We start from the raw sequence: 26305 nt of genomic DNA on the forward strand, positions 1-26305 counted from the left end.
AGCCAAGCCCAGAGAACTTTACTTGCTTTTTTTTTTAATTTGATGCTGGATCCAGAATAGGCCAGTGAAGATCAGAACAGTGGTTTCTCTAGCCTCGCAGCCCCTATGCGCCTCAGGTTTTGGGACGCCAAAGTAAGAGTGAAGGGATTGGGGAGACTCAGCCTCTTCTTGGGGTATGCCTCAGCCCTGGGTGTGCTGCCGAGTCTGGCCTTGAACTTGCCTTTGCCCTTGACTTTCCTGTGGGTGCTAGGAAGAAGTCCAGCTTCAAAGGGCAGAGGCCACGAGGCACTTCCAAAGTGGGGGCCTCGAAGGTGCTGGGGAATAGCAGCCTCGGCGTAAAGGAGGGGAGGAAGAGAGAGATGATCAGGTCTCTGTCTTGGAACAGGATTCTGTGGAAGATAAGCCCTTCCCTGGTGCGCTGCTTGGTCTGGGTGCTGCCCTCTGCCTGTGCCCTTCTTCCCCGATCCCACCACTCAGCACTACCCGCCAGGTTGTGCAGCACAGCTCGAAGCCCACCTTTCCTGGCTTCAGCATGCTGGGTGCCAGCTTGAGATCAGGGTGAGGTGGGAAAGACATCAGAACCTTGGCGGTAGGAAGAGTCATCAAGGCCTTGCCTGTGGTTGACAGAGCCTTAGAGCCCACCAGCTGGTCATGTTGGAGTCTGAGGACCCGGCCCTGGGGTCGGTGCACACGGGGAGAAGGCAGCCAGGCCTTGGCATGGAGGCTAGGGAAGTGGAAAGGGGCTGTGGGAGAAGAGAAGCGTTGAGGGCCAGGTTGGGCCCCAGCCTGACCAGCTGTCCCACGGGGTATGTGCAGAGGTGGGGGAGTGGGAGGTGTGGGCAGACAGAGCCCCTCCCAGCTCCTCCAGAGGCAGTGGGAAGAACACAGGGTTGGGGGTCCAACAGACCTGGGTCTGCATCCCAGCTCTGCCCCTTCTGAGCTGTGCAACCTCGGGCAACGTCCTTAAACTTCCTGCTACCTCGGCTGGAAAATGGGGACAATAGCACTAGGGTGTTGTGAGGGCTAAGGGGGCGCAGGAAGGGCATGGTGGCAGTGCCTTTCTCCAGAGAAGAGTGAGGGTAAAGCTGGCTAAGGCAGCAGCAGAGGTCTGGACTCCCGGGACGCGCACTCCAGGACCAAGCCCTGGCATCTTGTGGTCTAACTGCCTGGCAGGGTGACTACTTTGGAATACTCATTTGGTTGTATATTTAAAAACACTTGGTGAGCAGACTGATGCTTGCTATCACTCACGGTCTTCTGACAAGAGGGTAAGTCCAGACACTTGGGAGGAGCTTGGAGAGCAGGTAGCAAAGGCCTTGTGGGAGGGGCTTGGAGAGCAGGTAGCAATGGCCTTGTGGGAGGGGCTTGGAGAGCAGGTAGCAATGGCCTTGTGGGAGGGGCTTGGAGAGCAGGTAGCAATGGCCTTGGGAGGACGCGGGTATTCGGGGAATGTGGTATTAGGTCAGGCCTCAGGCTGTGACCTATTGAAACTGTGGCCCACCCTGATGTTTGGGGGCTCCCACTTCTGGAGGGTGAGGCAGACAGGGGCCGTGGCACTTTTTGCCTTGCCTTTCTTCCCCTTTCCGGAGACAGAGGCGACGGCCGCAGGTTCCGGCTTCTCGGTGTGCTCCAGGCTCTCGGCCCTAGCATTTTTCCTAGAAGCTGACCTGTGGGTAGGGGAGCCTGAGTCCTTGCTTTCCCCAGAGCCTTGCTGGGTCAGCAGATGAGGGAGTGATGAGCGGACCCCTGTCCGCCGATGACCCACGGGCACGGGCTTCTTGATGGTAGAGCCCTCCACTAGGAGCCGGATACCCACGTACTGGGGCACCTCCACAGCAGGCTGTGGACAGGAGAGAACAAGGCTGGAAATCAGGGCCCAAGGCACAGATAGATGGAACCAGTTTCTGGGGTGTCTGGCTAAGGGGCGCATCAGAGAAGCAGGAATCTCCTCCTATCTTGCAGAGATTTAGAGGACCTACGGTCACAGAGCCCTAGGGAGCCAGCACAGCCATGCAGACAAGCAAGGCAGCCTCTGCCCTGTGTTAGACTGCGAGTGGTTTCATGCTGTGGGCAGCCAGAGATGGACAGAGCTGAGCCATGACTTCCTATGTGGAGATGAAATTTCCATTGTGAATACCAAGAAGAGGGAGGCATAGAACCTCGCTGTCCTTAGTGAGGCCTCTAAGGTCAGAGTAGCTTTCTAAGGATAGGGAAAGTTATAGGCCATACATAGTGAACCGCCAGGCATGGGTGCTGAGACCTGAACTTGGGTCCTCTTTAAGAGCAGTTAAAACTGCTGAGCCATCTCTCTAACCCAACTTACTTTCTTTATAACTTACCCTGTCTATGGCAGTGTTTCTCAACCTTCCTAATACTGTGACCCTTTAACACAGTTCCTGGTGGCGTGGTGACACCCAACCATCAATTTATGTCATTGCTATTTTATAATGGTAATTTTGCTAGTTATGAACCATAACTATCTGACATTCAGGTTGGTCTTAGGAGACCCCTGTAAAAGGATCATTTGACTCCCAAAGGGGTTGCAACCACTGGTCCCTGGCATATGTTGTTAGCATCAGAAAATGGACCGATAGACAAAGTAATTAGTAATTTGGGGGCAGGGGACAGTGTTGAGGTAGATAAAGGTACTTGCTGGATTCAATCCCCAAGACCCATGAAGTAGAAGGAGAGGGAGAACCGACTCTCACAGGTTGTCCTCTGACCTCCAGACCTCCACTTGTGTGTTGTGGCATGTGCAAACACACACATATACAAACTCAAGCACACTAAGTAATACAATAATAATAATAATAATAAAAGGATGACAGCCACCTTAGCCCAAGGTCAAATTTGACATCAGGAATTAGGAGAAAGTCTGCCAGTTGTGCCTTGTGACAGTCCAATGAGGTGTCTAGCATCACCATCACTTAAGTGGGAGAAGGGGGTCTTGGGGGTTTGCCAAAAATGTCTACCCTGAACCTCATCAAGTTGTTAACCTATTTTCTACTTTATAGGAGAGTCAGAAAACAGACTGAGCTGAACAGCACAAGGAGACAATCAGATAAGACAGAATGTGGGACAGAGCTACTGGCTGGCCAGCCTGGCCTCCAAAGGTAGGATGCCAAGGAGGAAACAGTGTAGCTGTCCTAGATCAAAGGCGATCAGAGAGACAAAGCTACTAGTGTGCCCACCCTAGGTGCATACTGGCCTCAGAAAACGATCAGTAATAAAAGATGTCTGTGGATAAAGGACATCGGAAAAAGGCTGGGCTCAATCTTCCCAGGCATCCAGCCATGCAGGTTTTTGTTTATTCTGAAACAAGGGTTCATGTAGCTCAGGTTGGCCTCAAGCTCACTATATAGCCAAGGATGACCTTAAACTCCTGATCCTCCTGCTGCAGACTCCTAAGTGCTGGGGTTTCAGGTATGTGTTTGATGCCTTGTGAGAATTCCGATCAATTTTGAATGGCAAGGACTGCATCTTTCCCTTTCCTCTGCCCTCTTCCACAATGGCGCTGTTTGTTTGTTACGGGGTCTCACTATAAAGTCCCAGCTGAACTGACATTGGCTATGTAAGCCAGCCTGGCTGTGAACTTGTGTATTACAGGTGTATATGTACACCTGCTTATATTTTCTCCTTTATGGTTTTTAAAAGTGGAGCTATTACCCAAAAACTACAACATGCCTAGCATACAGGACCCTGAATTCCATCCCTAACACCTAGAGATAATGTCCTTAACAGAAACTACACCCTCTTGTCAGCACGTTATTCTAAGACTGTGGTTCTCAGCCTTTCTAACGCTTGAATACAGATCCTCATATTGTGATGACCCCTCCCCCAACCACAAAATTATTTTCATTGCTACTCCATAATTGTAATTTTTCTCCAGTTTGAATTGTAATGTGTACTGGCTAGTTTTATGTCAACTTGACACAGCTGGAGTTATCACAGAGAAAGGAGCTTCAGTCGAGGAAATGCCTCCATGAGATCCAACTGTAAGGCATTTTCTCAATTAGTGGTCAAGGGGGAAAGGCCCCTTGTGGGTGGGACCATCCCTGGGCTGGTAGTCTTGATTTTATAAGAGAGCAGGCTGAGCAAGCCAGGGCAGGCAAGCCAGTAAAGAACATCCCTCCATGGCCTCTGCATCAGCTCCTGCTTCCTGACCTGCTTGAGTTCCAGTCCTGACGTCCTTTGGTGATGAACAGCAATGTGGAAGTGTAAGCTGAATAAACCCTTTCCTCCCCAACTTGCTTCTTGGTCATCATGTTTGTGCAGGAATAGAAACCCAGACTAAGACATAATGTAAATATCTGATATACAGGATGGTCTTAGGTGGCACTTGTAAAAAGGTCATTTGACTCTCCAAGGGGTCCGCAGAGCAGTCCACGGGTTTGGACTCAGTCATGTGGTCAGGACCCTGCTTTCCTGTAGCAGACCTAGGCCTTCATGCATCCTAGCTGGAAGACTCCTACTTAAAAATTGCTCTCAGAGTTCAGAAACTCTTAAAAAGGTTCTTTTAAAGTTGCATTTGTATGATTGTTGTTTTGAAATAGGGTCTCACTCGAAAGCCCAGGCTAGCCTGGAATTCACTGTGTAACCCAAACTTCCCTTGAACTCAAAATGACCCCTTTTGCTGCCTCCTGAATACTAGGAGGGAGAAGGCGGAGTCCTACAAGTCTAGCTGTGATGGCTAATCTGCATCATCGTCTAGGACGGGAAAGCCTGGGGTATTTACAAAGCATGCCCAGGAGGTGTCTCTAGAGCCCCCAGAGGGCTTTGGCCTATTGACTGACTCCTCATTGGTGGATTTAGAACTCTGATAAACTGCTGGGAGACTGCAGCACTGGGGAGGATGGGGCTTGGTTAGATAGTTTATTTCCAAGCTGGGTGTCATGACTCTTACCTATAATCTTAGTACTTGGGAAGCTTGAAGCAGGAGAAAATGCCATGAGTTTTAGGTTAGCCTGGGCAACAGTGTAAGTTCCTGGCCAGCCTAGGCTATCCAGAGTAAGTCCCTGTCTCAAAAAACAAACAAACAAACAAACAACCCAAAAACCAACAAAACAATGTTTTTGGCTGATTAAAAAAAAAATCGGGGGCTGGTGAGATGGCTCAGGGGTTGAGAGCACCGACTGCTCTTCCGAAGGTCCTGAGTTCAAATCCCAGCAACCACATGGTAGCTCACAACCATCCGTAACAAGATCTGACTCCTTCTTCTGGAGTGTCTGAAGACAGCTACAGTGTACTCACATATAATAAAATAAAATAAATAAATCTAAAAAAAAAAAAATCCTGAGCCGGGCGTGGTGGCGCACGCCTTTAATCCCAGCACTTGGGAGGCAGAGGCAGGCAGATTTCTGAGTTCGAGGCCAGCCTGGTCTACAGCGTGAGTTCCAGGACAGCCAGGGCTACACAGAGAAACCCTGTCTTGAAAAACCAAAAAAAAAAAAAAAAAAAAAAAAATCCTATACTTATTATAAATAAGCAAGATCAAATCTGTTTTTGGAAAAAGAGGACTACTATAATAATTATTCTAACAATAACAACAGACACGAGTAACGGACTCTTGACAGGCCTTGCAGTTGATGGGGTTCCCTTCAGCCTTACTGGGCAGGCACAGTAGGAGTTAAAGCTGTCCTTCGTGTCTTCTGTCTAGGTTCCCTAGCAAAGCCCCAAGGCAGATCAAACCACTCTGTTCTCACAGCACACTAAGGAGGAGCCAGTTGCAGTCTTACTATACAGGAAATGAGGCTACCTAGAGGCTTGGAATTGCAATCAGAGGCTGAGGAGGTCCCAGAGCCTCTGAAAATATCTATGAATATGAACTCAGCACTAATGACCCTCAGCCGACTGTAACCTCCAGTTCACAGATGAGTCAGACCAGAGGGAAGTGTCTGTTTTAAGACGCCTGTGGGGGTCAGGACAGGAACCCGGGTCTTGAGCTATGTCTCACACCAGATCCCAGGACCATGAGGCTGCTTGTGGGAAGTGCTGGAGCATCTTACCTGCTTATAGATGAGCTCAAAGGCTCCCGTATCACAGCTGCGGTCCAGGCGCCGGTCGATGACCACACGCAGGGTATCTGCCTGCACACCGGCACAGAGGCGGGCGGTGACAGCCGTGGAAGGTGCCATGGTGGGGCTGGCATTGATTTCAATCAACCAGGGCTGGAAGTCTTCCCCAAACACAAAGTCTGCCCCATAGAGCTCAAAGCTGGCCTTCCGGCACTGCACGTTGTCTTGGGAGGTCTGCAGGGCGTGGATCACAGCAGCCTTCATGCCTGGCACGATGACGCTGGACCAGGCCTTTGGGGCATCTACCTCCTGCAAGTGGGCCTGAAACCTCTGGCTGGACCACATGTTATCTGGGGGCAGCATCGGGTGCCGGTGACAGGAAGCCTCCAAGTGTCGCTGGATGGAGTTGTTACACAGGTGCACAGAGCTAGAACAGGACAGAGAGTCTGACTCAGGCCTGGAGCCCTGCACCAACTTCAGGGCTTCAGACAAAGTCCTGGGTTGGCCATTTTAGTGAGCTTAACTGATCGGGACCTCTGCTGTAAGATCAATAGTGTGTCCTGCCCAACTCCCACCGCATTTGCCTAAGGCCAGGACTAGTCATCTCAGAACACTCAGGTGTTGCAGACGGGCCTTGTGCTTTGAGCCTGCTCCCAGTTCTCTCTCTGTGTGTGGCAGGCAATAAGATCAGGAGAGAATGACCCTGAATCATGAAAGGGTGGTCAAACCCCAGCTTCACCAGTGACTAGCTGGGAGATCCCAGGCAAACCATTTAACCTGTTCTACCTCACGTCTCTAAAATGACCATAATCCAGCACTTCATTGTGTTTTAGAGATGACTGTGATACGACCAAGCAAAAACACTAATGGCATGTGAAGCGCTTAATTATAAACAGCTACGTTGTACTGCTGTTCTGGTCTCCAGATGTGGAAACAGGCTGGCCCTCTTCTTTGAGATGGTTTCACATAGCCCAGGCCAGATTCGAATTCACCAGGTAGCTGAGGATGACAGTCTACCCTGCCTCCACCTCCAAGTGCTAGCATCACAGGTAGCCACTAATGTACCTGGCTTGATTTTGGCTGTCTTGGTCTCCCAAGTTCTGGGATTACAGTGTATGTACCTGGCTTGTTTCATCTTGAGAGTGGGTTCTCACTATATAGCCCAGTCTGTCCTTAAACTCAAGATCCTCCTGACTCAGCTTCCCAAGGGCTGGGATCACAGACCTGGACCACTGTGCCCTGCTAGAAACAGAGGCTTAAGTAGTTTTTCACTTCTCCAGAGGCACTCAGCCTGATGCTGCAAGGATGAAATTTGAACCCAGATTTCTTCTTATCCCACAAACAAACCACAAGCTGCCTTTCCTCTCTCAAGTCCATCTTAGTCTGCCTTTAACCTAGAGCTCTATTTTCTTTGTAACATGGATCACCTTCTACCCCAGTGGTTCTCAACCTCTGGGTTGTGACACCTTTTCACAGGGGTCACCTAAGACCATCAGAAAACACAGATATTTATATTATAATTCGTAACAGTAGCAAAATTAGTAGCAACAAAAAAGAAATTATAGCCGGTGTGGTGGTGCACGCCTTTAATCCCAGCACTCGGGAGGCAGAGGCAGGCCGATTTCTGAGTTCGAGGCCAGCCTGGTCTACAAAGTGAGTGCCAGGACAGCCAAGGCTATACAGAGAAACCCTGTCTCAAAAAAAAAACAAAAAAACAAAACAACAACAACAACAAAAAAAAAAAAAAACAAAAAAAGAAAAAAAAAAAAGAAATTATAGTTAGGGGTCACCACAACGTGAGGAACTATATTAAACAGTGGAAGCATGAGGAAGGTCGGGAACGACCCCTCTAGCCTGTTAGTTACTCAGACGCATTGCTAAGATGTAAGCCCTTGAGATCTGGGATCTTGTTTTGTTTATTCCTATATCCCAAGGGCACCCTACAAGCTCCTACAGGGTGGAAGGATGGTGTGATGGTGTGATGTGTGTGTGTGTGTGTGTGTGTGTGTGTGTGTGTGTAAAGCCTGTTCATTGCCTGCAGAGTCTGTGGTCTGAAATCTAGCCTGGATCTAAGAGTTCACTGTTCTGTTCATCTGCTGACCTCCACACTCAACTGGATCGTCAGGGGAGGTGGAGGGTGGACTCACTTGTCCAGGTTCTTCAGGGAGAAGGGCTGTGTGGAGAAGCGAATGTAGCTGTCTCGGTAGAACCACACGGTGAGTGGGTTCCAGTCAGTCACCAGGAACCACTGTCTCAGGTCAAACTTGGTGCCGAAGATAAGCAGGGGCCGCTCAATGTACTTCTGCACGATCCACTTGCCATCCTTCATGAGCATGGGATTGCAGTCCACCAGCTTCAGCATCTCATCCAGGCGGTTCATGCACATAATCCCTGGGGGGAACCAGGCAGTCAGGGACCAAGAGCTCAGGCTGTGGTCAGAAGTGCCAAAGGACCACGGGTGTCCCTCATCCACACAGAATCCAGCTGAACCTTAAGGCTTCCCCTGCCCCAAGTCAGAACCATCTTCCCTCTAGCAAAGCAAAGAATTTAAATAATTTTCTAATTAATCGTTTAATAAACTCTGTTTTGCTATCTACAGGTAAAAATGTAACTGGGGGTTGGGGGCTGGAGAGATGGCATTAAGAGCGCGTGCTGTTCTTGCATAGGAACCCAGCATTCATGTGGCATAACTCCAATTCTGGGGGCTCTGGTGCCCTCTCCTGGTCTCCACGGGCAGCGAGCACACACACCGTGCACATAAATACAAGCAGGCAAAGCACATACACATAGAATTAAAAAATAAAGAGCAAGATGGCTCAGTGAGTGAAGGCACTTGTCACCAAGACTGATCACCTGACTTCAGTTCCTAGAACCCGCACAGTATAAGTTGTCCTCTGACATTCTTGCGCACACACAATGTAGAAACATCTAGATAGTGCTGACTGGGTCGTCCATTCCTTTCCTGTGGTAATTAGGAGACCAGGGAACAGGAAGGCACCCAGGGTGGAGCTGGCTGCCGTGGCAGACCCTCTGGAGCTTTCTGGGTTCCACACCTGTCTGTGTTTGCTCTCGTGGGCTCCTACCGAGCTCGGCAGGTGTCACCTCACCTGTTACTGGTTACCTGTGCAATCAACTCTGGATACAGCTTTCACACAGCCAAGGGCACATGTGTCCTCTTTCCTTCTTTATGCTTTCCTCATTTCCCTTCTCTCTACTTCTTCCTGAGACAAGGTCTCACTATGTAGCTCTGGCTATCTTAGAACTCAGTATATAAATCAGGCTGGCCCTGCCTCCCTCCCTCTCTCCTCCTCTCCCTCCTTGCCTCTCTGCCTCTGCCTCCCCAGTGCTGGGATTAAAGGCTTGTGCCACCACACCCAGCTTGCTTCCCCACTCCTTTTACTTATTTTGTGGCAGGGTCTTATGTAGTCCAGGCTGGCCTTATGCTTATTGTGTAGCCAAGGCTAGCCTTGAATGATGCTTTTGCCTCCTCTTGGGATTATAATCAAGTGCCGGGGCACAGATCCACTTTCCCTTTTCCTTAGGTTTCTGTCTCATGTGTAGGAGTGTTTTCCATATGTCTGTTTTGTGGATCTCCTGGAAGTGGAGCTACACCGTGTTTGCTCGCTTTAAGACAGTTCACTCACATGCAGAGTTTTCAATGGAGAATATCATTACAAGTTTCCTGTCTATTTCTCGGGAGGCCCTCTTCAGTCTTTAAAAAGGTGGGGCTGATGCTGGCCTCCCCTGTGCATGCAGTGGATGCACTGATGTGATTGAATAAAGGCAAGGACCAGAGAACATCGGAACATCACCGGAAGTGAGAGGCAGAGCAGTCATGTTGGTGGGGTGGCCACCTGATCCAGCACTGTGCTGAACAGTAGGCCTGAGCCGCTTTTAGACTTTAGCTGACAGGAACGCCCGGGTGCCATCCCCATTTCACAACTGAGATAACTGAGATTCAGAGAGGCAAACTGACTGTTCAAGGTCACACAAGCATACTATTAATAGAGCTGAGATTCAAACCCGTAGTGGGACAGATTAGCCTCCTTGGCTTCTAGTGGTAGATAAAGGTACTGAGACTGGAAGAAGAGGTTGTTCCCCCACCTCGGCCTCGGGACTTGGCTCCGGGCTTCACAATCCAGATGTTCCGATCCCCCTCCATGTCTAACTGGGGTACCACGTTCTGAAGCTGCTGTAGGATGTCTTCACAGCGCTGGACTTGGACCTCCAGGTATCTGAGCTCTGCCCCTTCACTGTGTGGAGACAGTGGAACTTGGGGAGGGTGGGGCCTGGGGCCAGATGAGAGGATAGGAAACTAGGAGACACAGTCCCACCCGACTCCAGTTGTGCTCTAACCTGCCTTGCTCATGCCTGCCCCTGAGACACCTAACCTATCCAGACCACACCCAGCCCCAATTCTCCATGCCTCCTTCATTCCTAAAGAGGACGGGCAGCACTCACTGAGCCCAGCACCCAGGGGAAGACTTCTCACTGTTCTGGTTCATCCTCTCAGTAGCCTTCTAGGGAATTATTAACTAGCCTTTCTTGGGGAAATGCCAACTGAAGCTGTGGGCATTAAGGGACCTTCCCAAGGCTACACATCAGGTGGAATGACTCAGCCAGGGTGCAAATGCCTGACTGCTTCACCCTAAGGTGCTTTCAGAGGCCAGCCCTCCTAATCTGGACTTAAGGCTGGCCGAAGGTCAGTCCCTTCTTAGCCTAAGTCTGCTCAGGCCTCACCAGGATTTCTCTCCCACCACACACCCTCCCACACCACACATCCATTTGTCCAGTTACTGCCTGCCCTTGCCTACTGGCCTTTCTACTGTGTGGAGCCAGGGCTTGAGACCAAGGCCAGCTAGGCTGAGCACACATGTCCTCTGGACTGCAAACTGAGCCAGCAGGGCCAGCTTCTGTGGGGTTTGCCCTCTGCTGTATCTCCCTCTCCCACACCACCTTGCCACTCAGCAGGTGCTCACCAAGTCTGTCGACTGAATGGTTTGGCTGTGTAAGCTGGGAAGAATTTGACATACAGGGGTTCACAGGAAAGGGGGGGCCCTGTTCCCTACAGGATGGAGAGTGTCCTCAGCTATAATCCATACACTGTCCCAGATGGCTGCCTCCCCTGGGTGCTAACCTCACTTTCCCACCTTGACCTCCACCCTAGCTTTCTTTTTATAAGAAACATCAAGAACAAAGTGACCAGATAAAGGGGCTCAGAGGGCTCTGGGGGGCATCCCTACAGACAAAGGGGTGCAGAGGGCTCCAGGGGACACTCCCTACAGACAAAGAGGCTCAGAGAGCCCTGGGGGACAGTCCCTAGCTCCTGATGAGCCTTCCTACAGTAAACCTGCACAGAGGCTCTGGGAAAGTGTCACTTAGGAGTGACAAGAGTCCAGGGAATTTGAAAATCTCCATTCAGTGTGATTTTATATTTAGGGGGAACAAAACCATTTTTGATGAAAGTTACCTTCATAAAAGGTTGGTAAGGAATGGTCTTGTTTTTTATTTTTATTACTTTAAATTGTGTGTGTTTGTGTGTGTGTGTGCACGCCTGCAGACTCCAGAGGCAGTAGGCCTCTTGGAACTGGAGTTACACATGACTGTGAGCTGCCTGCGTGGGGGCTGGGAAACAAATGCAGGTCTCTGAAAAAACAGTTCGTGCTCCCAAGTGCCAGAAAAAAACAGTTCCTCCCTCCAGTTCAGTGGGGTTTGTACTTTTGGTTGGTTTTAGTTTTTCCAGACAGGGTTTCTCTGTGTAGCTCTGGTTGTCCCCAAACACACTCTGTAGACCAGGGTGGCCTCAAATTCAGAGATCCGCCTGCCTCTGCCTTCTGAGTGCTGGGACTAAACTGCCAAGCTTCACATGGGCTTGTTTCAAAACAGCAGAGAGAGCTGGAGAGATGACTCAGTGGTTAAGAGCACTGATTGTTCTTCCAGAGGTCCTGAGTTCAAATCCTAGCAACCACATGGTGGCTCACAACCAACTGTGATGGGATCTGATGCCCTCCTCTCTGGTGTCTCTGAAGAGAGCAATGGTGCACTCATATACATAAGATAAATAAATAAACCTTTTTAAAAAATGGATGAGAAAGTCCTAATGTGTTGCTAAAGGAGTCACTTGCCTGAGTACACCTGTGGGAACTTTTGGGGGAAGGGTTTGTGTGAGATAAGAGCTTGCTATTAGCCCAAGCTGGTCTTGAACTTGCAGTGATCTCCCTGCCTCAGTCGCCTGAATGCCAGCCACCCTGTTTGCTCTGATTTGCTTTCTGAGGGTTTTATGTGATTCTGACTTTTGGGAGATTCTCAAGAGCCTCTACACTGGAAATAAAAATGATCCTTGATAACTCTTAGTTTAAGAAAGCCGAGCCCAGCCAAGCAGTAGTAGCACATGCCTTTAATCCCAGCACTTGGGAAGCAGAGTTCATAGCCAGCGTGGTCTACAGAGCGAGTTCCAGAACAGGCAGAGCTACAGGGTGAGACCTGTTCTCAAAAAATAGCTCTTGTTCTCTTACTTCCCTCTTGCTTCTCTCTTGCCCTCTTGGACTCTTCCCTTCCCCCCTCCCTTCCCATTCCCTTCCCCTCTCCCTCCTCGTGTTCATAGCCGGCTTCTACTTCTCTACTCTCTTCCTCTCTCTGCCTTTCTCTGCCTCTTCTACCCTCTTAACTCCCCTCCCCATGCCCTGAATAAACTCTCTTCTATACGAGAGAGAGAGAGAGAGAGAGAGAGAGAGAGAGAGAGAGGCCCGACAACCTGAGTTCACTCGTGTTAACACAGGAGAGAAACAACCTCACAAGGTCGGCCTCTGATCCCCATAGCACACCTTCACTCTCATGCACACCAATTAAAAGAAAAGAAAGCTTACCTTGGGACTGGGGTAGAGCTCACTTAGTAAAGCACTTGCCTAAACCTGGGGCCCTGACTTCTACCCCATCACTGTGAAAATGATAAGTGGCTTTATGCCTCCTGGCACTAAGGGGAAAGTTTAAGGTAACCTAGGTAACCTAAGGTAACCTAGGTAACCCTGTCATCTTCTGCTATTTAAAAAGATCCTAGTTGTTTGCTGCAGCTGTGGGTCTCCTGAGTCCATCATTTATCCAAAGACCCTTCAACGTGTTTCACTCCGTTAACACCGCCCGACTTGAGACCCTTAGTGCTTCCACCTGGCTGGCTGCAGGCCTCCCACCCGAGGGCCGTGACCCTCCTAGAGCATTGGTTCTGGAGCCTGGCACACTGATAGGCACACCAAGTGCTTGCCACATTCTCTGGCTGCCAGATCCTGCCCCCGCCTCCTGCCTTCTGCTACTCAAAGCGCCTTTGCCCAAAGCGAGCTCCAAAACGTCACCCTTGTTCTCCCCAGCCCTCTCATTCACACTGAAAGATTCTGAATCCTGCATCAAGGAAACTTGTTAAATTCGAGTTTAATCCAATGTCTTCCAAATGTGATTGAGCACAATCCTCCCCCCCCCCCCCGCCCCCACGTCTTGTGATGTGTACTTCCTTCCTATGGGAATTAGCATCCTGTGTCAGGCAGTGGTAAATGGTCTCAGGATCAAATCTAAATGTCTAAATGTCTACGGTTCCTATTCTGAGTGGACAGCACAAGCCTCAGATGACCTCACAATACAAGCTATTGAAAAAGTCTGTCTGGGGGGTTGGTGAGATGGCTCAGTGGTTAAGAGTGCCGACTGCTCTTCCAAAGGTCCCGAGTTCAAATCCCAGTAACCACATGGTGGTTCACAACCATTCGTAACGAAATCTGATGCCCTCTTCTGGAGTGTCTGAAGACAGCTACAGTGTACTTACATAAATAAATAAATGAATCTTTAAAAAAAAAAAAGAAAAGAAAAGAAAAAGTCTGTCTGGGAAGTTCAGGGATGTTTCTGGAGTCATGGAGCTCGGGGGATGTAAAGAAAAGAACTGGAATTTAGATCTACTGACAACCCAAGCTTGCGCCTACGCTGAGGTGGAAGTGGACTGTTCTCTCTGATAGAGTCAGTGAGAGCCTCTGAGGGTCTTGAGTAGAATCATCCAGGATAGAAAAGGGGGCGGGGTGGGAGGGCTTGGGCTACATTAGATCTTCCTCCAAAGGTCTGACTGTAACCCTGGCCCATGCTGCAGAGCCCTGCCCTGTAGGAAACTTACTGAACTATTTGGTAGTAGCGCTGAAGGAACTGGGACCAATCATCGGGGCTGAGGTAGAGCGGGGAGTTGGGGTCCTTGTCAATGTCTTTGTGGGCTATGCTGCTAAGGTGCTCCTGGCATGCACTCAGAGCCTCATCGACAAAGTCTGAGGACACGGTCACTGGCTTCTTTTCCTGTTTCTTGGGCTGTGTATCTTCTGTAGGGATAGAAGGACCAGTAAGCAACCCATTTCAAAGCAGGAAATGTGACACACGCCATTCATTGCCCTTTGCTGACCTGAAGCCTATCACTTACCTGAGGCCCAGAGGGAACTCGATCCCCAGCCACCCTGGGACATGCCCCACAGTCACCTGAACCTGATCTAAATTCCCCTGCAACCCTACCATCTCATCCTCGCCCTCCACTGTGCCTGTACCTCGCACACCGCTGAGGCGTCGGTGCAAACGGCGCCATCTCACACTCTGCGGAGGCGATGGTGCGAACGGCGCCAAGGGTTTGAGAGTCACCTACCCTGGCGCCCACTGTGGCTCTATATCCCTGGGCTCCCTGACACATCTTGGCCCTACAGTGTGCGTGTAAGCCTTGACCTAGGTGAATCCAGGTACACGTGAAGCCAGATCTGACATAGCGACCTACACCCCGCTGGGTACCTGAAATCCATCCCCTCTCTCAGAATCCTAGCGGATATCTACAGCCCACAAGCCCCAAAGTGCTCATGTACATGTGCAACGGATCATGCAGCTGGAAAAGATGCACCAACCCTAGCTCAGAGGACCCAGTGCCAGCTCATGACCTTGGCTCTGCCTTTTTGCCTATTTAAAAACTGACATGTGACCAAGCCCTCAACTGCCCAACTATAGCCTGACCCATACTGTGAGCTCAGCACACAGAAGTTCAAGTGCATGGTCTCTGGCCCCAGAGGGTCCCCTGTGGCCCAGGTGCTGGCACATATCAGTCTTTGGTACCTAATCTACCTGGGTCAAATGACAGCAATCAAGTGCATGTGGGTCAAGGACTTTTTTCCTTCCAGTAAAGCTGCCCATTCCTTCCCAGAGTCCCTTGGCCATGGAGCCCCACTACTCCAGAGGGGGAGGGGAAACATACAGGTTGGACCAGCATGTAGAGGATTCCTATGCCCCCTCCCCTCCCAGGTGTCCCCTCTGTACAGGCACAGGGGTTCTTGGGGGACATCTGTACATTGCTGTGTTCCTGTGCGTCCTCCCCAGAGATCATGAAATGATTCTCACAGGCAGGGATGGGGCCGTGAGGTCTCAGCCTGCCTCTCTAAAGTGCTCAATCAGACCTATTAAAGGGCTGAGCCATTAACAAATGACAGCTGTGGGGTAAGTTCAAGGGTAGTTTCAGGATGATAGGTGGTAGACAGAGGATGGACAAGCAGACAGGAAGACGGGTTAGATGGACCTGAGTGAGGGCAGGAAGAAGGTGGGAGTGGACAGACAGATATAATATGGTAGGCAACTGAAGGGCAGGCAGGGGTTAGCCTGACCCATACTAAGAGAATGAACTGACGGTGGCTGAGTACACAGGGGGCTGGGTGAACAGGGTGAATGATGTTCACAGATGAGAAGAGGGGCAGAAAGGCTGAAGGCAAAGGCTGCAGTCTGGCCATAAACATGTAGATGAGGGATTGAGAGGATGGCTGGGCACATACCTGTGGGAATGGAGGGAACCAGATCACTCACCTGGGGCCTCTTCCTCTCTTGCCTGGATGGAGATGGACTGTGACTTCTCTTCCAACTTCACCACCAGCTTGAGGACGTTGCGGGCAGCTGTCAGCCAGAAGTCCTCTGCTCCCAGGCAGGGATACCCTGCTCAGCCCCCAGGCTCCAGGCCTCTCCTGGTTCTGGAACCTCACCATGGCTTGCCCCATTTGGATCCAGAACCTCATCTACCCGTCTCACTCTAGCATCTGACTCCTATCCTGTCTATTAACCATCAGACCCACAATGTGACCAGCCTGTCTTTAGCAGTGGCCTGGACCAGTTTCATTTCTTTTTTTCTTTTTAAATTTGATTTAATTTGACAGGGTCTTGCAGTTTCAAGCTGCTTTGGAACTCACTAAGCTGATCTCAAAGCTGATTTGTGGCCTCTGCTTTTCCCCCCTGTGGGGATTACAGGTGTCACTACCACACATGGCCCTCTTTGTCCATTTCTGATACTTATTATAACCTGAGAATCAGACCATGGCCTAAATTCCATCTCAGGTTTGGGACATAATTTAAAAGCTGTCATCTGATCTGGATCCAAATTCTGAACTCAGAACCCATGTTGAAGCAGGAACTTACTTTGCCTTAGAGACCCATTGCCTTTTGTAGAACCTGGTCCAGCCAGCAACTTATCTAGACTCCAGACAGAACCAACCCACCCACCTCTAGAACCTGCTACAGGGTACAAGCCTGGCTCCCTAGGCTTCTCTGAATGCCAAGGTTGGCTTATGAATGGAAGACCCATTGGTAGGAGGAAAGGGCTGGGGTTGCAGAGGGCACAAGGGGAGGCTTGCTCTTTTCCCCTGTGGAACATGAGGGAGCCAGGCCTGGGATTGGAGTCCCCTTACCTATGAAGGCTTTCTTGTCATCCTCTGCCCCCAATCGGTAGCATCGCGGGAAGAAAGAGTCAGCATCGGCCTCATCAAACCACGGCAGATTCCGGAGGTTGAGACAAAGGCCCACCTATGGAGACAGCTGCTGAAGCACCAGGGGAGACCCACAGAGTGTCCAGACACTCAGGAAAATGGAAGAACCCACTTGCTAGGCCTGACTTGGTTTCCATTGCCAGGTTTGCCCAGCTGGGATGGCCCCTGGTCCCTCTACCCACCCTTTCCCATCCAGGCTACCCAGGAAGCCTTTATAGTTCAGTGGCTCTCAACCTTCCTAACACGTCAACCTTTTATATACAGTTGATGTCGTGGTGGACCCCTAACATAAAAATCATTTTCATTGCCACTTCATAACTGTAATTTTGCTACTGTTATGAGTCGGAATGTGAAGACCTAAGGCACAGGATGCTACTCCAAGGTTGAGAACTGTTGACACAGGAGATGCTGATGATTGCTTTCCTCCTTAGCACAACCTTAGACATCAGGCTGTGCTGGAACTCTCACATGAGGAAGTGGAGGCTTGGAGAGGTGGAACTGCTAACTAAGAAACCCCGGGAAGACTCAATAAAGCCAGCAGACAGACGTGCTCTGTCCAGAAAGCCAGGGCCCCTTTGTTCCTGACAGATTCCATGGGAAATGGGCACACAGTCATGGCAACATGTGTCAGATGGAGTTTGAGAACTAGACATGAACCTAAGAACATCTGCGTTCTCTCTCAAGAGTCTTCTCTGACTGACAAGTCCAGCAGGAGCTGGGGCTTCCCCTGGACTCCCTGGGATGCCTACCTTTGTTGTGAAGGAGCCTGCACGGGCATAATGGTTTATCATCTGATCCTTGGAAAGGAAGCGACAATCCAGCACGTCCCGCCGAGTGGTCCAGATGAGGTAGGGGGTCTCATTTCGAACCATGCGGGACTGGAGAGAAGGGGAGGAGATGGAGACAGGGAGGCTAGGGGAGGGGGAAGCTTCTCCCTGCCCTGCTGCACAGAAAGGAGAGGAGGTGTCCACGGTGTCCTCTGGACAATGCCATCCCTGAATACGTCATGAGAAGTCATGTGCTCCAGAGCATATGTGGGGTGAGCAGATGAACGCTGGGACCTTGCGATGGCTGGCTGTAACCTGGAACTAGGAGTTAAACTTTCTATGCCAAGTTTCTTTGGTCAGGGTATTTTATTACAGAAACAGAAAGGAAATGATTGCAGCCCATCTTTCCAGCCTCCACTTGGCTTGGGATCCCAAGGCAGTGAGTAAGCTGCACACCACAATGCCTTGTTCTGAGACCATCAGTGATTTTTCCCAATGGAAGGACAGTGACTCTGACCAATGAGCACACAGTATGGACAAAGGTTCTCCACAGACCCAACCTTTCCATCCTTCCTACAATTCTCAGACACAGTTTGATTATTAGCCAGGATCTGTTCTTTATTTTTAGAGACAGGCTCTTGCTATGTAGTCCATGGAAGCCTCTAACTCATGATTTTCCCGCTTTAGCCTTCCAAGTGCTAGACTACAGTATACCACTCTGCGCCATCATCTCTTTGTGTCAAGAAAGGCTGTGTCATATGGGGTGTGATGGCACACACCTATGATCCTGCCACTTGGGAGGCAGAGGAAGATGTGGCTCTGAGTTCCAGGCTGGCCTGGTTGACAGAGTGAGTTCTAGGACAACCAGGGCTACACAGAGAAACCCTGTCTTTAAATAATAAATAAATAAATAGATCAATAGATAAATTGACAGGGAAAGGCTGTGTGCTGGCAATTTGTGTTGTGTCTTGGTGAGCTGAGGTCTGTGGGTATTTGTGGGGTCTGTCACTCCTGGGTTTCACTGCTGTCACCTGTGGGATGTATTAACCCCACCTTAGAGGAATGAAGGATCTGACTCAGAAGACACTTAGAACAAGATTCAAAATGGGTGTGGTGGTGCTTGCCTGTAACTAGAGCAGTCGGGAGGCTGAAGAAGGACGACCTCGAGTTCAAGGTCAGCCTGAACTCCGAAGTACAGAGGGACCCTGCACTTTTCTGTTTGTTTGTTTGTTTGTTTGTTTGTTTGTTTTTGTTTGTTTTTCCAGACAGGGTTTCTCTGTGTAGCCCTGGCTGTCCTGGAACTCACTCTGTAGACCAGGCTGGCCTCGAACTCAGAAATCCGCCTGCCTCTGCCTCCCAAGTGCTGGGATTAAAGGCGTGCCCCACCACCGCCCTGATGCCTTTTTTTTTTTTTTTAACAAAGATTATTTATTCATTTGTTTTTTAGACAAGCTTTCTCTGTGTAGGTAGTCCTGATCATCCTGGAACTCACTCTGTGAACCAGGCTGGACTTTGCCTCTCAAGTGCTGTGATTAAAGATGTACACCACCAACACCTGCCTGGGACCTTGCGATGGCTGCCTGTAACCTGGAACTAGGAGTTAAACTTTCTATGCCAAGTTTCTTTGGTCAAGGTATTTTATTACAGAAACAGAGAGGAAATAACTGCAGCCAGCTCGCTAGCTCAGCACATAATGGTGCTTGTGACCACGACCTAATGCCTAGACTCATGCCCGGCAGCCATGATGGAAGGCGAGAATCAATCCTCTGCCCTCCACATGTGGCTGCGGCATGGGCAGGCCCATACTCACATATACACATATCACACAGAGAGAAATGGGGGCGGGGGTGGCTAAGAGAAAAAAAAAAAAGAAATAGCAAGAAAGAGGCCAGCCTGGCCTCAAACTTAGAAATCTAACTGCCTCTGCCTCCCAAGTGCTGGGATTAAAGGTGTGCACCACCACCACCACCACCACCACCACCACCTCAGCCCAGCTTAGAAATAGCAATTTCCTTTAGTTCACTTAGTCTGGGTGGGGTCAAGCTTAGAGCTCAAGTGACCTCTCTTCACCATCCATACCTTCTAGCTCACCAGCATCTCTTAAGTGGTTATGTGGTTATTTCCATGTATAGGAATAGGAATGAGTGTGTGTGTGTGTGTGTGTGTGTGTGTGTGTGTGTGTGTGTGTGTGTATGCATGTGCAGGCCTGAATACAACCTTGGATTCCCCATCCATCTTGGCTTTTTTCTTTGGTTTGGATTGGTTTTTAAGAGGGTATTTGTTTTTATTTCAGGCATGCGTCTTGCCTGCAAGTATGTCTGTGTATCAAATTCACGCAGTACCAGGGAAGGCCAGGAGAGGGTGTCGGATTCCTTGGAGCTGGAGTTATAGACAGTTGTGAGCCATCATGTGGGTGCTGAGAACCGAATCTCTGGAAGAACAGCCAGTACTCTTGACCCATCTTGTTTTTGCAAAGGGTCTCTCACTGGGCTGGAGCTTATGCAGGGGACTCTGTGGGCTGGCCAGCGAGCTGTAGGGGTCTGCCAGTGTCTGCCTCCCCAGCACTGAAACTGCAAGCTCTACACCACCACACCGGGCATGTTACATGGGTTCTGGAGCTTGAACTCAGGCCTGCCCTTTATTGAAGGATGTATGTCACCTCTGCTTGTCTGTGGCTTTTAAAGCCACTTCTCACAGCCTTCATTTGCCAAGGGCAAAGGATAGAGATAAGCAGAGTAGTCTGTGCTTGGTGGGGAACACCGTCAGTGCCGCCTTAAGGATGAGTTCATCCTATCTGAGCCCCAGAGCTAGCCAACCATTAGAGAAGCAGTCTGTTTTCTCAAGACTGGAAGCTGGGGTCCAGAGACGGAAGGGCACCCAACTAGATGTTCTTTCTCTGAATAGAAGCTTCCCGCCAGCCCCCCACCCCCGTCTTCTACTTACTGACCCCCAGAGTCCTCACCATCAAAGCATGTATCCCATCTAGGTCATCAAATTCCAGGAAACCATCCAAGTCCAACAGCTGCGACTCCCGAAACATCTCATTCTCTTCCTCATCCTCTGTGGATGTGAAGGATGACTGGTGGAGGAACTGTGTCTATGCCCCACAGCCCTTTAAGGTCTCAACCCTGGACCAGTGGGAAGCAAAGGAGAGGGACTAAGAAAGGACAGCTCGTGGACAAGAAGGGACCTACTCACCATCCTCCGTGGCATCGCTATCACCCAGCATGGAGCTATCGAGATCTTTCTGGGGTGCTGGCAGGGCTGTGCCTGGGGGATGCACCATCTTCTTCTCTACCCAGCCCCTCTGGCGCAAGAGACACCGGATCACTGGGTATCGGCCATGAATCATAAAGATCTTCTTCTGCTGTAAGGTGAGAGGCAGTAACTTGCTTCAGCATCAGACATATTGGGAGGCAATGGTGAACCAGACAGGATGTCTGCCTTCAGGGAATTTTGGTATCCCAGTAGGAGGCAGCTTATAAACAAAGAGAAAAAGAAACACACATAGCTTATAGTTCCTGAGCACCTGTTACGTGGGAAGCAGTTACATGCACCACTAGGAACAGTTTGCATTTTAATTACATGCTGGGGGCACACAGAGGCTAAACATTTTCTCCAAGATCACACCCTAGTCAAGGGACAGAGCAGAGATGTCTTCCTTTCTGTTTTGGTGCTGGGGACTGAGTCCAGGGCTTTGTACATGTTAAGCATACATTCTAATACTGCTACTCCAAGCCTCCAGAGGAATACATGGTCAAGGCAAACTGGGAGCGAGCCATGAACGCAGAGCCGAGCAAACGGCAGTTCAGGCAGAGTGAGGTGGCATGTGCCAAGGTCCCAAGGCTAGCAGAAAGTCAAAAGGAACTGAGAGGCCAAGGAGAATAAGTCTGGAAAATAAGAGCTCCCAAGATTACAGGGAGTGTGACTGGACTGTGGAGGGCCCCAGGGAACCGAACATTTGGCCTTACATCTTATGTAAGAGGAAAGAGACAGCAGGATAAGGGAGGAAGTAAGTAGAGACTTGGGAAGTTTGCACGCAACTGCACAGAGAATCCATGCAGGAGGCGGGCAGCCACAGGGGCTCAGAAGGCTGCCATGGTCTGAAGGACTGCAGGAGTCAGAATGAAGGGGGAACCATGAACAGTGGGGAGGAGGTGCTAGGCCTGAGACTAATTTTGGAGATGTGGATGTTGGATAAGTCTGCTGATGGATGGAAGAGACTGGAAGAATGGATTTCTGGTTGCATGCTGTCTGGGTGGAGACATCCAACAGACGGCTGGCTGGATCTCCAGGGTTGGAGAACAGAGGGGGTTGGAGGCAAGAAAAGGGTGGTACAGGGCATGGTGTGACCTTGGACTTCCAAGCTCAAGGAGAGAGGCCTGTAGAGAGGGACCCAGGGAATCATGAACATCTGGGAAATCTTCAGAGACAGAGACCAAGGAGCAAGCAAGGGAAACCAGTGTGGAGCCAGCCAGCCAGCTAGCCATTCAGCCAGGGGTGGGATGTGGGGCCCATTTGTAACACAAGGTAATAAATGCTCCGATAGGAGAAAGCAGTTTAATGGTTTCAAGGACTTCTTGGCTGGACACCAGGGTAGAAGATGATAGTAATTTCCCAGTGGGAATGGGATAGAAGGCAGGGACCGGGGCTGAGGGAGATAGGGAGAAGGAGGTTGGGGTCACTTACAGAACCATACAAATGCAGAGGGGTGTGTGGGTGTGGGAGTTTGTCTTTTATGGATTTATTTTTTAAGGATATGACAAACTAGTAAGTGTAGCCGCCGCCGCCACCACCACCACCACCACCACCACCACTCCATCCCCTCCAACCTTGATGGCTCTCTCTACGTGAATTTTGGCGTTTCTGAGTCGGCCCATGTGGTTAGGTCCCTTGGCGAGTCCTCGCCAGAGGAGTAGGGAATCTGCAGAGAGATGCAGAGCAGGAACACAAAGCTAGAGGCTTGGCCCAGGGACTTCTTTGACTTCAGGTGCCCGCCCTTCCTTATCCCCACCCTATATCCAGACGCCCAACCTCCAATGCATTGCAGATTCCCCATCCCTTCCACCCTCGCGGCCTCTGCCTGCAGCTGATAGGGTGTCAGGGGTTGTGGGCCGCTCTGCGCCTCACCATCAGGCGGCGGTAGGGCATCAGGAAGGGGCTCATCCGGGGTCGGGGGGACCAGGGTGCGGACGGTTTCGGGGTTCACAGTGCCCAGAGCACCGGGCATGGACGACTCGCGAGCGCTGCTTAGGTGGCGCGCAGGCAATGAGCTGTAATCCCGACGGCTGTCGCCACAGCTCGACCCCTCGGGTTTGGCGGAGGCGGGACCAGGCCATTGTAGCCTCTCAGACCGCCGAGACTCGGAGTTGCGCGGCCAGGGCCAGCGGGACGAGAAATTGGTGCGGAGCTCAGGTGGCTGCGACCTCCGGAGCCAGCTACACTCGGAGCTGCCCTCCTGGCGGTACCAGGCGGCCCCGGGCCCCAGCTGCCCCGCGCTCAGGAGAAGCGCCGAGCTGAGACCCTGCATGCGCTTTTAGCCAGCTCGCAGTGCCCCACAGTGCGCCTCAGCCCTGGCGCCCTCTCGGGCCCCGCCCTCTTGTTTCCCGTCTCCTAGGAGACCGTTGCCCAGGTACAATCAGACTCTGTGGAGGCCTAGATAGCTGCGCGGTGGCCTTAGGGAAGTCGAATAAGGTTTTTTTCCGTAGTGATCTTGGCTCTGGACCTTACTTGCTACATACTCTTGGTGTGCCAGGCACTGAGGATGGAAGAACCAAGCACTCGGGCAAACCATCAGAGCTCCTTATCTGTGCTTTGGCTCACACACTGAGGCTCCGGGGTAAGGGCTGTCAAGTGGACCCCGATCTCACAGAGCTTACAGAGTGTGGAGAAAGCCAGCAAAAGAAATAAAAAGCCGGGCGGTGGTGGCGCACGCCTTTACCCAGCACTTGGGAGGTAGAGGCAGGTGGATTTCTGAGTTTGAGGCCAGCCTGGTCTACAAAGTGAGTTCCAGGACAGCCAAGGCTATATACAGGGAAACCCTGTCTCGGGGGGGTGGGGGGGGGAAGCAAGCAAAAAAAAAAAAAAAAAAAGCAAGCAAGCAAAGCAAAGAAAAGCGCAGGGGAAAAGCAGTGAGCTGAAACTGGGAAAGGTCTTCCTGAAGGTAAGGTAGTTAGGCCTTCAGTTAAGCTGAAGGCAGAAATGCAAAGGCGATAGGAACCACCAAGGAAAGAGATGGAAGCACATTCTAGCAGTGAATGTCTATAGAGTCTCAGCAACTGCCCCGTAGTGGTGAAGGCTCTTTTTCTTTTTAGTTTTTCAAAACAAGATCTCTCTGTAGTCTCTTCTGTCCAGGAACTCAGTCTGTAGACTAGGCTGTCCTAGAACTCAGAGATTTGCCTGCCTCTACTGGGATTAAAGGTGTGTGCCACCATGCCAAGTAGAGGCTGGGAACCTTTCTTGGAGAAATTAAAGGCAGCTGGTGAGGCTTGGACCTGGTAAGGGTGGCGGAGCAGCCTTGCAGGCCTGGCTGCAGATGGCAGTAAGGTCTTTGGGGATAAATAATAAAGCCAAGGTTGTGTATAGGAATGACAAAGATAAGGGTCAGAGCACATTCCGCCTCTTCCACTAACTGGAAAAAAGTAAAAATAAATCACTTTTACCAACTGAAGAAATGGAAAGACGCAGAAGTTATGCTTCACTCTGGCCAAGTCTGTAAGTGACCAAGGCACCGTGACCAAGGCACTCACAGAAAATGTAAACGTCAGGACTCCAAGTCAGTACAAAACTTGTCTCAACACAGCCAAGCCCAGTACAGAGTTCTGATTCCAACACCTTTGAGACAGGGTCTCATTTACCCGAGGCAGACTTTCAACTAGCCTGCGCCCATGCCTGTGTTGGGATAGAATTCATGGCAGTCTAGCAACTGAGCTACATGTCCAGCCACTTGGGCTTGCTGTGTGTTTTGGGGGTTAGGGGGCTCAGAAGCATCAAATGGAGTTTTTTTTTTTTTTTTTCTTTTTGGTTTTTCGAGACAGGGTTTTCTCTGTGTAGCCCTGGCTGTCCTGGAACTCACTTTGTAGACCAGGCTGGCCTCGAACTCAGAAATCCACCTGCCTCTGCCTCCCGAGTGCTGGGATTAAAGGCGTGCGCCACCACGCCCGGCTCAAATGGAGTTTTAGAGGTCAATTCTACCAGTGTCTATTCAAGCAGTCCAAGAAGCCAGCTGTCAGCAAAAAAAAAAAAAAAAAAAAAAACCAGAAGGTAGATCAACTACTTCACCTAGCCCCTGTGTGACAGGGATAATGGCAGAGTTCACAGGTATCAGGACACAGCGAGAGAAAGGACTGCTTACTTGAGGACAGAGAAAGGACACTGCTTACTTGTCAGTGTCTTTGGGGTGAAGGTGGTCCCCCTACCCTGACCTGTCCAGCCAAACCCAACCACAGATATTGGCTAGTTAATGGAATTTCCCAGAATTGGTTGGTTGGCAGCAATCTGGTCTGTTCTCAGCGTGCAAACCTGGTTTTAGGGACTTTGGACCTTGGGAGATAATCCATGACAAAGGAGGATTTTAGCTGGCTCACCAGAATAAGGATGTCTTTTGAGGGTTGAGTGACCAGCTGCCATTTCCTCCTGATCTCCCACCTTCACCAGGAGTGCCTCTAACTGTAACTACAAAACTAGAATAAAGAAAGCCAGGTACCGCAAAGGACCAAACTAATTCAATAAGGCAGGTCACAGAGGTAGTGTCATAAAGGCATGGTAACCAGTCAAGCAGTCCCCACCCCTCCTTCCTTTACTTGATCTTTTCAAAAGACCCTTCTGGGGGCCGGTGATATAGCCTGGTGGTAGGTTTGCACAGTATGCTCAAGAGCCTGGGTTCAATCCCAACACAGGGAAACCTCCCCAAACCCCAGCAAATATTCTGTTGCCTATCCAAAAAGCACCCTTCCTCTCTCACATACACCCCTCTTTGAGACAGTGTACTTCCAGCACGGCCTAGAACTCCTCCTGTCTCCAATTTCCAAGAGCTAGAATTACAAGTGTGAGCCACCATACCTGGTTCAAGGCCAAATATTTTCTAAGCTTTCCCTGACAACCTCTCCTGTAAGCCCCACCCCCCTCTTCCAACCAGGATCACCACTCTCGTTGGCCTGTCTGCAGAAAGACCTCATTTTTCCTGGAACTGAGTTTTGTCAAGGTAGGACTGGATGTCAGTACAGATGGCCAGCACACACAAGTTAAACAGAAGGTAGAGAGATCAACTACTTCACCTAGCCCCTGTGTGACAGGGATAATGGCAGAGTTCACAGGTATCAGGACACAGCGAGAGAAAGGACTGCTTACTTGAGGAGTGAGCACCATCTGACAGAAGTTCCCAGCATGTTCAATACCGAGTTACCCCCCAACACCAGCTGAGGCACCAGTCAGACTAACAAGGTTAGGTAGCGTGGGAAATGACTGCTGTTCCAGCACAGGCAGAAGCCTTCTTGCTCACAGAATGGGAAATCTGGAGCAAGTGATTTGGGGGCTGTGGAACCAGTTTTCTTATCCACAAAGTAGGATCATGGTTCCTGGGGTCCCCCGCAAGCTAGAATGGAAGCAGGCTGTGGAAGGCCCGCATCTCTGTCCGGGCAGAAACCGCCTTCAGAATGATGGTGCTTGGCTGCAGGGAAGTGCTCCGAGTTGGGGCCCTTGGCCGGGATTGATGACAAAATTGTCT

General features: G+C 50.5%; 1 protein-coding gene across 7 annotated transcripts; it reads right to left on the reverse strand.

Moving 5' to 3' along the window:
* Positions 1–233: 233 nt before the first annotated feature.
* Positions 234–26153, reverse strand: Ttll3 (tubulin tyrosine ligase like 3). Of its 7 annotated transcripts, none has more exons than XM_085840175.1 (14): positions 25167–26153; positions 22413–22504; positions 20779–20947; positions 20543–20640; positions 17563–17691; positions 16736–16850; positions 15864–15968; positions 14161–14356; positions 10119–10267; positions 8162–8405; positions 6006–6441; positions 1570–1840; positions 908–984; positions 355–743 (listed from the first exon to the last, which is right to left on the reverse strand). In XM_085840175.1, the coding sequence occupies exons 1-14, from the start codon at positions 25207–25209 to the stop codon at positions 603–605; spliced, it is 2265 nt and encodes a 754-aa protein (XP_085696301.1). In that variant the 5' UTR covers positions 25210–26153; the 3' UTR covers positions 355–602. The 7 variants fall into 7 exon arrangements, with proteins under 7 accessions (XP_085696300.1, XP_085696298.1, XP_021020110.1 ...); XM_085840173.1 differs by lacking the exon at positions 25167–26153 and adding an exon at positions 22711–23194; XM_085840174.1 differs by lacking the exon at positions 908–984 and having other exon boundaries at positions 234–743.
* Positions 26154–26305: the final 152 nt, after the last annotated feature.

This window comes from Mus caroli, unplaced genomic scaffold (assembly GCF_978045245.1).
Source record: "Mus caroli unplaced genomic scaffold, Mus_caroli_1 scaffold_7, whole genome shotgun sequence".
NCBI lineage: Eukaryota > Metazoa > Chordata > Mammalia > Rodentia > Muridae > Mus > Mus caroli.

Excerpts from the sequence above, each read along its gene's own strand:
- Ttll3 (XM_021164451.3), bottom strand. The coding sequence starts at position 23,110 with ATGCAGGGTCTCAGCTCGGCGCTTCTCCTGAGCGCGGGGCAGCTGGGG. Across the intron at positions 20,948-22,412 it reads ACGTAGAGAGAGCCATCAAG|CAGAAGAAGATCTTTATGAT; the intron begins GTTGGAGGGGAT and ends CTCACCTTACAG. Across the intron at positions 10,268-14,160 it reads CGCTACTACCAAATAGTTCA|TGAAGGGGCAGAGCTCAGAT; the intron begins GTAAGTTTCCTA and ends GTCTCCACACAG.